This window comes from Argentina silus (assembly GCF_951799395.1).
Source record: "Argentina silus genome assembly, chromosome: 1".
Lineage (NCBI taxonomy): Eukaryota > Metazoa > Chordata > Actinopteri > Argentiniformes > Argentinidae > Argentina > Argentina silus.
In genome coordinates this window covers 15,398,069-15,409,926 of record NC_139655.1, presented here as the reverse complement: position 1 = coordinate 15,409,926, position 11,858 = coordinate 15,398,069, and the positions used below count along the sequence as shown (strand labels likewise).

The following is an 11,858-nucleotide window of genomic DNA, read 5'->3' as shown; positions in this document are numbered from 1 at the left end:
CACACTTCAGGAGAAGGGTAGAGAATCGGAACACACCCTGGTTTAACAAGTGATCATGCCATAATCATCCCCTGTCAAAGGTGGCAGCAATTGGCCCGTGGGATGATTACTTGTAAATATATAACCTTAAGCACGTTTATCATTAAACACAACATGGCACATCAGTTTTAAACCTATTCCTTCAGAACAATGGCAGGTTATGATGTCAGCACTATAGCAGTTATGACTCCAGAATAAGAACAAAAGGCTCCACCCAGTCACATCTTGATAATAACTGAAAGCCACAAGAAGTTTATTTCACAATAATACATCGTGCAGAAACCCTGCCATCCTGTTTGGAAGTCAGGAATCATGCAATTGTGTCCACAATACCTCATGATGATTACTATGGACAGTGCTACTGTAAGGTCCATGCACTATCCAGCAGCACACACCAGAGGGCGATATATACTTACAAATTCCGACCACTTCCATTCTATATAGGTTATACATTCATTCATACTGAGATATGCTTGCAGTACCTACTGCACTAAGGTTAAAAAAAAAAAAAAGAAGTAATTTGGATACATGAATCCCATGCAAAACCGAGTTAAGCTTTTCACATTCACTGAAACAAGAGAGAAACCCATTCACATAACATGCATAGCAACACATTAAAGATACAATATAATACTTCATAATGGCTTAGAAAGGAAAAGGCACTTTCTGCACGTAAACTGTGTTTTAAGCATATTGCAGTTGTCATGTCTAAATGTCAGTAATGTAAGAACGTAAAACAATACTTTTACAAGTTCTTGAGTTTGGGCAGACTTTTACATACATACATATTTATACAACATGTCAAACCGAGAGAGACCCAGTTCTGCTTTCAACGTCTGTTTCAGTTCATTATCTCAGAATATGGCAAAGTCAAAGTGTCACTGTTGTGTACATTAAGTTTCATGGTAAGGAGACAGGAGTGAATCCTACTACACTTCCAGTCACATAGATGAACCTCTATGGGTCCTGGTCCTGATTCGTTCCTGTATCTGGCCTTCAGTGTCCATTCACCAAATCATAGTCAAATATAATACAATGTGGCATGACAGAGTCTTAGGAGAAAAAGGAATGTCAATGTCCTCAGTTTGGTGTGTCAAGGAGTAAACTGTTCGTGCTGCAATATTTACAATGTTCTTTTGACAATATTAGTCTTTGGACCGCATGACATCCATTTGCTTTTGGTTCAAAGTCACACATGTTGCCCAGCTTCTGTGATACAGTTGCATAAGTGTTGTGTCTACCGAGCAGTCTTTTCAGAGCTGTTAAACTGTCTCAGTGCTTGAGGCAGAGGAGGAGGAAGTATGTTTCAGAGCTGGAGGGGAAGTGAAGGAGGAGGAGTAAACTGGCTGTGTTGGGCCATGCCACCAAGTACAGATCCCGCAATATGTTGGATAAGGAACCAAACTCAGCCACAACTCATTACACGTAGAACACTGCAATGGTGTCGTTTGGCAACGTGTGTGTTGTTGTATAGCTGGGGTGGGCAACGGGGGGCCACACCGTGTGTATGCGTGTGCACAGGCTTTCATTCCAGCCCAGCTTTAACAAACCCAATCCAACTAACCATGGTCATTCATTAAGATCACTATTAGTCCAATCAGGTGTGTTAGTGCTGGGCTGTGACGCACTGTGGCCCTTTCAGGACCAGAGTTTGCCCTCTCCTGCCGTACAAAGTCCTCTGCCAATCCTCCTCTACACGATCTGAGCCTTGTGTATGAGGGAGGTGTGAGGGGTGTGGAGGATGGTGTTGGAGCGTGGAGCAGGTCGCAGGGTGCCGTTGTTCTGCTGGTAGTGGTGATTGAGTGCGTCTGAGATCTGGGAGCTGTTGGTCTCGCTGTCCCGGTCATCCTCCCGACCCTGATCTACCGGACTCCTCATGCCCCCTCGGTCTCCCACCACACCTTCATCCTCCTCGTCATCATCTGTGACTGGAGGATAGCTGCAGCTCAGCGGGGAGTGCTGGTTCCTGTTGATGGTTCCCTGCCTGAAACCTCCCTCTGTTGGGATAATAGCGCTGCCGTTCAGGATCCTCACATGCTCTGTGGATTGTTCCATTGGATAGGGAGAGGGTTGGAGAGGCGGGTGGAGACGAGTTTCCTGCTGACAGACAGACAAGTTGCCTATGTGTTTATACAGTGAAACAGGCTACCGATCAATGACAAGTGGTTATGGCTTAAATAGGTTATTCAGGCGAAAGTATACACTTACCAGAGACATTGTGCTATTCCGCACGTATGACTCCACTCTTAGTCTGTTCTCCTCATCTCTCTCCATAGCTCTCCCCCTCCGTGAGTTGTTGTACAGAACAGGTCTACCCAGGTAGTCAAGCCCCCCTCCTCCTCCGCCCCTCCCACCCGAAAGAGTGGAGCGACTGTCTCTACAGCGAGCTTGTTCCTGTTTGTGGTGGGAGAGAGAGATAGAGAGATAGAGAGTTAGATAAACCATAGATAAAGCATTAGAGAGAGAGAGGCAATATTCACACCGTTTGCACTTACAGTTTTACATAAAATGGCTGAGAAGCAGGGGGCCCAGGTTAGCACAGAGGATTGGGAGAAAGAGTAAAGTTGTAACAACAAACTGGATTATATTGTATATAGTATGTATGTATATGTGAGATGTGCTACTTTTAGAATCTAAATGTTGAGATGTTGCCTGCGGAGCTCAGAACTTCGCGGCCAGGCATCTGGAGGCTAAATGGGAAGTCCCCCCATGCAGAGAAAGAGAGAAATGTAGACTGACCCCAAGGGAGGACAGACTGGTCCGCAAGGTGCCCTCTACTCTCAGAGGGATGCTCTCCTCCGTCTGAAGGAGAGAGGGATTAGCCACGTTAGCTCTGTGCGCTAATACACATGCCAATAAGCATACAAATACGTCTTCACAGAGTGATAGGAAGCCTATGCTCTTCCATACAGACAGCAGACAGCAGGCCAGGAGAGGACACATGTCCTCCATTCCATGCATTACAAGGAGCCTGTCCTCTGATTTCTTCCTCCACTAGCCTCCCCTGCAGTACGCCTAGTGCACTGTAATAAGATATCGCTACTGTACCTGTCCTCTGGCATCTGTACTGACAGAGTTGATTATTCTGAAGGAGGCTTGTCTGGAGAGAGTTGAAATCTCTTCCCTGACCGCAAAAGAGGGGGTAGAGAGATATTGTTTGAATGTTCCTTGTACATGAGGTTTTTGTAAAGTTATGTCTACAGTATAGTTGAAGATTTTTGAAAAACGTACTTCTTGACAGTCAGCTCCCTCTTCAGTTTCTTGTTCTTGTGTTTGTGGTGGCGGGTCACAGTTAGGACGATGATCAGCATGAGGATCAGCAGCCCCCCAGCCACCGCTCCCACTATGATCAACAGATTGTCAAACGTTGCCTCTTTCTGAGGAGACTCTGTGAGAGAGAGAGAACCGGAAGTTATATCACAAATACAGTACTTCACACTCAAACACACCAACTAGGGCTTCATTGGATTATGTTTGATATGTATTGATAAATACTTTCTACAGAGTAACAGAATGCAGGGTTCTTCTACAGGATTGAAACACATATGTGAACATGTTCTATGAACAGAAAACGACACAATGAATCCAAGACCATAGTTAGATATTTCTCTACCTTTCACAGTGATCTCCACATCAGCATTCCCTGCCCCCACATCATTCTTTGCCACACATTGGTAGATGCCAGTGTCAGTCAGGCTGAGGGGCCGGTCAAACAGCAGCGTTCCATTAGCCTCGGTCACACCTTCCGGCAAGACTCCACCCTTTCTGTGGACAATAGACATAAAACAGTGCTTAACTTAGTATTCAAGAAGGTACTTAACAGAACAATGAAGGACATATCCTACAACAATGGATTGAATGACATACTCTAAAAACATCAAATAACCTCTCTCTATGCCTCATTAGAAACACCCTAAAATATCATATACTAAACACACCCAACAATATTGTTTGTGCAACACTGCACGCAACACAAACAACAACACCAATCTGAACATCATAACAACATTTTAAGTCAACTGATCATCACGCTCAGCACTACCAGGGGAGACTGCTGGAGGCAGACATTGGAGGACGGGCTCATTGTAATGCATGGAACGGAATATGTAATGGTATCATTCGATGCATTACATCAAGCCTGTCCTCTGATTTATACCTCCACCAGCCTCCACTGAGCACCAGGCCTTATTGCCTCATGAGCACCATAGTATTACATAGATACATATCAAAGTGAGGCCACAACAATCTAGACCAGACAAGATGTATATTATCCCTGCCAGTATTTCACAACATTTTTTTGGTCGAACCCTACAAACTCTTCTGAGCAAGGAAAGAGGAACCATCAAAGTTTTACATATGTCACAGATCACTCTGCATGATAATCAGATAAACACATCCAGTTTCTCTTCCTCCCCCATGCCCACTAAGCCCCCATATATCCTCTCCCTCCCTTCCTTCCTTAAACCCCTTCCTTTTTCATTGCTCACTCATCCTTTTCTCTTCCCTCTCATCCCCCTCTCCCTACCTCCCTCGTGTGAAACTGTCTCCTGTGTCTGCTTTCTGCACAAGCCGCAACACGACACCATGACTCCAGTTATTACTTCACCTGCTTTGCATTGACAAGTACAAAGAGAGAACAGGTTTTCCCACTGCAACAGCCTGTGTGTGTGTGTGTGTGTGTGTGTGTGTGTGTGTGTGTGTGTGTGTGTGTGTGTTTGGGGGGCTAAGTTGGGACTCAGTAAGAAGAGATTGAGTGTAACAAGATATCTAAGTGCTTGAAAGTATATGAGTGGGATACAGTGAATCTGTGTGTGTGTGTGTGTGTGTGTGTATGTGTGTGTGTGTGTGGTGTGTACTAAGGCCTTGTTTGTTACTCACTCACATACAAACACACCTTCCTTAAGGTGTGTATGTGTGACTAACTGCTTACAACTTGGTGGCAACGTCACATGATCCAGTCAATCATAACAAAAATACACAGGAGGGTAACCTTTAACAGAAAACTTCAATCCATCTAATCAGACATATAGCCTGCAACTGTGTTGAACTTCCCCGAAGGCCTAACTGTCACTTGTAATAATAAGGAGTCATTTTTTCTTCAGTAATTTTCTGTGGATCACTCCTCCTCCCCCCCCCTCTACCTACCACGCCCTGAGAATGGATTAATCCAGCATGCAGGATGTGCGTTCCAAATGACACGAAATGACTCAAGCGAGAAACCACAAGAATCCAAGTTCATAGAACTGATCACCGTATATGGGAATATCTCCAACAACAGATGTTTAGCTTTGAACCTCTGCTGAACCGAAACACTCAAAGCAACTATATCAAACCTCAACTTTAAATGAGTAAATGAGTTAATTGCACAAAAGAGAATGGCCGGTCAGCCAGCCAGACAGACAGACAGACAGACAGACAGACAGACAGATAGGCAGGCAGACAGACAGACAGATGCACACACACACACACACACACACACACACACACACACACACACACACACACACACACATGCAGGCAGGCAGGCAAACAGGCAGACAGACACTAGTATTAGTAGTACTACTACTACTACTACTACTACTACTACTACTACTACTACTACTTCTAGCACTACTACTACTACTCCTAAACCTCAACTTTAAATGAGTAAGTGAGTTAATTGCACAAAAGACAATGGCCAGACGGAGAGCGAGTCAGAGGTAGGCAGGTCCTACCTGGTCCAGGTGAAACTCTGTGGTTTGGGGTTTCCTCTGCTCACACATCTGAGGGCAGCTCCTTCCAGCCCAGCAAACCAGTTGTGATCATACCCAGTAACTTCAGCATCTGGGGGGACTAGATAAGAGGACCGTGACAGAGTGATTACTTACTTACGTGATTACAGACAGATACTGTACATACCAGGGGAGGCAAACACATTTGATACCATTCCTCATTCAATTCTATGCTTGATACCATTCCTCATTCCATTTCTACCTCCACGAGCCTTATCCTTTGGAAGAACAGAGCCATTTTGCATGAAACAATTGGTTCAGTAAACCACGTAAACAAACCAATAGTTGCTTGGTGTCTAGCGGAGGGGAAACTCACAGTGCACTACCAGGTTGTTGGTGATCCTGCGGGGGCGCTCTAGAGCAGGGTGCCACACCAGGCAGTCCAGCTTCTTCCCGTTCATACTCCTCAGAGGGTGGAGGGAGAAGTGGGAGGAGCTTGCCCCGCCCTCTGAGCTGCGGTTGTGGGATTGGCCCGTCAGTTCAGTGTCCCAGGAGAGGCGGGGCGGAGGGTGGGCCACGGAACGACAGGACGCGGCTACCTGGAAGGACTGACCCTCCACCAGAACCACAGGGTCCAGGGAGGAGATGGGCCTGGCTGTGGGGGTCAAGGGTTAAGAGGGTACTGTAATTCATGCTCTAAGGAAAGCAAGCCCCTAAGCACTGTTCACCACCAAATTCCCCAATTGGGATAATAACATTTTTTTACTACTAATACTACTACTACAAATGTTATTATTGGTCTTGTTGTGGCTATAACACTCTTAACACTGCAACTATCCCCACAACTGCAGCTAGCCTCATTAATGTTATGTAATACAACAGCTTACACTGGTACATCCTCATCATCATCATCATCATCATCATCAGCTTATGATAGTGTGAGGAGGAAGGGGAGGGACTTACTCCACACAGTGAGTGACAGCTGTCTGTCAAAGTTCCCAGTGGGGAAGGTGGTGATATGGCAGGTGTATTTGCCGTCGTCAGACTCCTCCGTGCTCATAATGATCATAGACGAGTCCACCATCGGCTCATTGCTGCCAAACCTCACACGGCCAGACCACTGCCCATATGCTGAGAGAGAGAGAGAGAGAGAGAGAGAGAGAGAGAGAGAAATGAGAAATGAGAAAGAGGAGTAAGAAACAGAGAAGTAGCAAGTGGTGAGAGGCGAAAAGAGAGATAGAGATGAAAGTAGGTTATAGTTACATCTGTGGTTTGTCACCGACACTAAATATAATTTGAGTCACCCTCGAAGTGCAGCATCTATGAAGATGTTTATTCGCTTACTATAGTTTGGTAGTTTGGTTTGCATAGTCCTAGCTATTCTTGACTGGAAGGAGACTGAAGGGACTTTTCTGACCAGCATCCCATTGACAGCCTGACCCTTAGTCAAAACCTTAAAACTGGCTCTTACCTTAACCCGAACCTTAACTAAAGCCTTAACCCTAACTCTAACCAAATGTAATTCATTGAATTAAATTCAACATCAATTTGCTTGTAATGTAGGCCTAAAGCGCAAGATGGCAAAGGTGAATCACACATAATATAAACCCAGCCTGATTGATACTGTTCGTGTTTTAACAGCCATGAGGTGTAGGGGATGCGGCCTACCTGTCTGTCCATCAGTGCGGTGTGCTGCTATAATCTGTTCCTTGGTCCCGTCTGGTTTCTCCCTGGTCCAGCTGACCTGCACCACCACCTGGCTCGACTCCACCTGGAAACGGCAGGGCAGCCTGGTCTCAGCCTCCGCCAGGGAGCGCATGGAGAAGGAGGTAGGGGGCTGCACAAAGTCCCCCTCCACCACAGCCACAACAGCTACTGAGAGAGGGAATGGGAGAGAGAGAGAGTGGGGAGAGGTAGGGGAGAAGTTAATGGATAGAGAGAGAGAGAGAGACAGAGAGAGAGAGAGGTGGGGGTGGGGGAGGTGGAGAGAGGTGAAGTGAGGGTTATGCACTGAACCATGGGTGCATTAGTAGTCTGACACTTTCTTCACTCTGCTTCAGTATACTTGGGGGGATGAACAACAGAAAGTATGAGAAGAAGAAGAGGAGGAGGAGGTGAGGAGGATAGAGAGATTTTGAAAGTTTGATTGGAATTTAGATTGTAGATTGGTGGGGGGGGGGGGGGGGGGTAAGAGTGTACAAAGAAGAAAGGGACGGAGTGATTAGATGAGTAGGTGAAGATGCAGTGCCTTCGCAAAGTATTCAGACCCCTTCACTTTTTCCACATTTTGTTGTGTTATAGACTCAATTTAAAATGGATTAAATTAAAAGAATTTGCCATCAATCCACACACAACACCCCAGAATGACAAAGCAAAAAACTATTTTTTTGAGATTTCAGTAAATGTATTAAAACTGAAATACAGAATTACCTTATGTACATAAGTATTCAGACCCTTTGCTATGACACTCTTAAAATTAGCTAAAATGCAAAAATGTTATCAACAAATCACTCAATAAATTGAATTGAGTCCATCTTAATACAAGGATAATAGTTTATGTAATTTTGGAATTAATATCTTTGTTTTTATAGGGTCTCTGATTTGCATAGGAATCAATTACACACTGTGTAGATTAGGATGTCACGACCAACTCAGCAAATTTCATAATTTCTCTTGATCCTGACAAACTCCCCGGTCCCTGCCAGTGACAAACATAATGCTTTGTAGTAAAAACAAATAAACACATTTCCAGCCACTTTCTTTGCTGTATCACTTGAATGGCCTCAGGGTCGCATTCCTGAGCAGTTTTATTCCTCTCCATTTGCTCAGTTTGTAATGACAAACTGATCCACACAGTGTGTAATTGATTCCTATGCAAATCAGAGACCCTATAAAAACAAAGATATTAATTCCAAAATTACATGAACTATTATTCTTGCATTAAGACAGACTCAATTCAACTTATTGAGTGATTTGTTGGTGACATTTTTGCATTTTAGCTAATTTTAAGAGTGTCATAGCAAAGGGTCTGAATAATTATGTATATGAGGTATTTCTGTATTTCAATTTGAATAAATTTACTGAAATTTCTAAAAACCTGTTTTCACTTTGTCATTCTGGGGTATTGTGTGTAGATTGATGGCAAATTATTTTAATTTAATCCATTTTAAATTGAGTCTATAACATAACAAAATGTGGAAAAAGTGAAGGGGTCTGAATACTTTCCGAAGGCACTGTATACTGCTTCACTCATTACTCTTCACTATAGCCAACCAGTTAGTGTCCGGAGAAAGAGAAGCATGCACAGACCAGTGTTTACAGACACAACTCACTGACATGTTTGATGTAGACATAAGCAGTACTATCTTACTGCTCTGGCCACACACACACACACACACACACACACACACACACACACACACACACACACACACACACACACACACACACACACACACACACACAGAGCAGTAGCGATCTGCCAAGTAACAACAATGTTGATCCTTGAGGAATGAAGTTTCTGATTGCTGACTGTTGTCATTTAAAACAAAACTTTTTTGCCCTGAAAATTCAGTCTGGGCGCAACAAAGCAAGTATATTAATGTAATAGCCAAAATATACATAGAGCTACTGACACCAGTCCAAGATATATGTCAAATGCCAAATGCTGTTTTGATTTGGCTGTTCTGTGGCTGAACCACAGGCGGTTGTTTAAGCAGGTGGTGTGTAAATCAGTAGGTGAAGTGTGTTTGGTGATTGATGTATTTACCAGCAGACCTTGTTGTCTGGTGTCTGCTATGCTGACAGGTGCTGTTCATGTGATCAGTTTGTGTCACACATCAGAGTAGTGAACATGGAGATAGCAGCAGACAGGGCACTGAGATCTACCCTGGAATCTGCCTGTGTGACATTACTGGAATAACACCACCTACACTATGAGACTACATCCGGCCTGTCTGACTGACTGCCTCTCATCCCCTCTGTGCATGCGCACACATGCACAGTTTTTCTCTCTCTCTCTTTCTCACACACACACACACACACACACACACACACACACACACAGTGTCTGTGTTATAAATGAAAAACACTCATTATACATCTACGTATACACATAAATACAGGAAAATAGGCGCCCACTGCGATAATTACCTGATCCCCTAAAGACGTTAGGTGTGTGTATGTGTGTGTCTGGGCGTGCGTGTGTGTGTGTATGCGTGCATGTGTGTGATAAAGAGAGAGAGAGAGAGAGAGAGAGAGAGAGAGCGAAAAAAGAAATAGAAAGAGAGAGATCCACAGGTAGGGCACCCAGTCAGACTGAATTACATATGAGGGAGGGAAATTGATCAACAGAAACCAGTTTTTCCAGAAATATCAGACAGCTCCACAAGTGTTGTTCATCTCTGATCCAGCTAAGACTAACCCAAGGAGCTGGAAAGCAGTCAAAGGTACACAGCTTAAAATAGTATACAAATAAGTATAACAAGCAACAACAAAAAACACGCTGTTTGAGCTATAAGCCCACTAAACTTTCATAATATCATTATTGTGTTACACTTTCTTAGGTTAAACAATCAATGCATTAAGTTGTACTGTGGAAAAACTAATTCATAAAACCACTTACTGAATGTCCAGAGGGTCCACAGAAATAGTGACAGTGCGTCCAGGTGCGATGTCATGCTGCACAGTTCGGTAGATCTCTGTGCCAGACAGCAAGGTGTGAGTAGCCTACTGAAGACAATCAACAGGTGTACTCTACTGGCCACGATTCCCTCCCAGGAATTAGTCCGGACATTGGTCCAGTCCTGATACACTTAGTTTATGATCTTACCCAGAAAGTCAATTTTCAATCAAGTAATAAAATTACATTCAAAAAGTTCAACTGAAGTACCAAAAATTATTCTCTGCTACAGTGACTGATGATTTTGTTTTGCATTATTTCATCGGCCCATCCTTGAAGATTATTTGGAAAACCGTTCTCTTTGTGTGAAAAGTGTATCCTTTTGCGTGTACTCCTAGGCAAAGTTGAAATGAAAGCAGAAGAAAATGAGGTCCTGTGTCACCACACCATATCTTTTTCCGGGTACAGGTAGGAGTGGTATACCTGTGTTTTTGGATACACCTGTCTCAAACGCGCCCTCTCTCTCTCTCTGACACACACACACACATACAAAGAGTCACCTTTCCAGTTTGGTTAAAGCAACACGACAGTTATTTTCTCGCCCTCACATGCACACAGGCTACCACAAGAGCTCCAAGGGGTGTGACATGGTACACACAGTTTCTACTCCCCAATGCTCAGTTTATATAGCCTTTATACAGTAAACATGTCTCATGTTTTTTTTTATGAATGTATCATGTACAAGGCCTATCATGTCAAAAAAATAAAATAATAATTACCTTAATATCTAACAATGCATAAAGAAAAGGTATGAGATGGTTAATCCAGCATTTTAACCATAAGTCGTACAGGTATCCAAATGACAGAGGAGTCTATTCTTGAAGACCCAGTTACCACATCCACTAGGTTACACATCTGTCATTTTAGATACCACAAGATGAGCTCATGTTTCATTGGCTGACATCAAGATAGGCGTGGTGGTGGCAGAAGTTGAATTAGTCATACAAGCCGGCCCGGTGTCTTAAACTTGGTAAACTATTGCTTTTTCTCAAGCTTTGGCAGTGACAGTTTTCCTAAAGAGGTTAAGGAAAACTGTAGATATATGGCCCCAGGCAGTTCTAGTTGGGGTAAACTGACTGACTCACTGACTGACTGACTGTCTGTCTCTCTCTCTCTCTCTCTCTCATTACAAATCAAAAAGTAGAAATTCACCATTTTATTTCTCTGCTTTAAAACTGCTTGTTATTCTCCAATTTGTCAGATAAGAGTGGTCTGTAACATCATTGTTGCCATCCTGTGGCTAACTCTCTCTCTCGCTCTACCAATCAAAAAGTAGAAATTCACCATTTTATTTCACCACTTTAACTGCTCCTTATTCTCCAATTTGTCAGATAAGAGTGGTCTGTAACATCATCGTTGCCATCCTGTGGCATGTACCAAGAATTGCAAGTTAACATTATTGCTCTGTGCAGATAGATGCACACACA

The 11,858-nt window shown here is 43.6% G+C and overlaps 1 protein-coding gene across 2 annotated transcripts; it reads right to left on the bottom strand.

Annotated features, from left to right (window-relative positions):
* Positions 1-262: 262 nt before the first annotated feature.
* Positions 263-10,881, bottom strand: nectin4a (nectin cell adhesion molecule 4a). Of its 2 annotated transcripts, none has more exons than XM_083675916.1 (11): positions 10,375-10,881; positions 7,419-7,625; positions 6,714-6,881; positions 6,127-6,405; positions 5,754-5,871; positions 3,653-3,804; positions 3,271-3,427; positions 3,088-3,163; positions 2,779-2,841; positions 2,248-2,433; positions 263-2,139 (listed from the first exon to the last, which is right to left on the bottom strand). In XM_083675916.1, exons 1-11 carry the CDS (start codon positions 10,427-10,429, stop codon positions 1,732-1,734), a joined length of 1,869 nt encoding a protein of 622 aa, XP_083532042.1. In that variant the 5' UTR covers positions 10,430-10,881; the 3' UTR covers positions 263-1,731. The 2 variants fall into 2 exon arrangements, with proteins under 2 accessions (XP_083532042.1, XP_083532043.1); XM_083675917.1 differs by having other exon boundaries at positions 263-2,136.
* Between the last annotated feature and the right edge of the window lie 977 nt (positions 10,882-11,858).

Coding starts and splice junctions, on each gene's coding strand:
- nectin4a (XM_083675916.1), bottom strand. CDS start 10,429: ATGACATCGCACCTGGACGCACTGTCACTATTTCTGTGGACCCTCTGG. Junction 7,626..10,374: donor GTGGACCCTCTGGACATTCA/GTAAGTGGTTTT, acceptor TCCCTCTCTCAG/TAGCTGTTGTGGCTGTGGTG. Junction 3,164..3,270: donor AGGGAGCTGACTGTCAAGAA/GTACGTTTTTCA, acceptor TTTTGCGGTCAG/GGAAGAGATTTCAACTCTCT.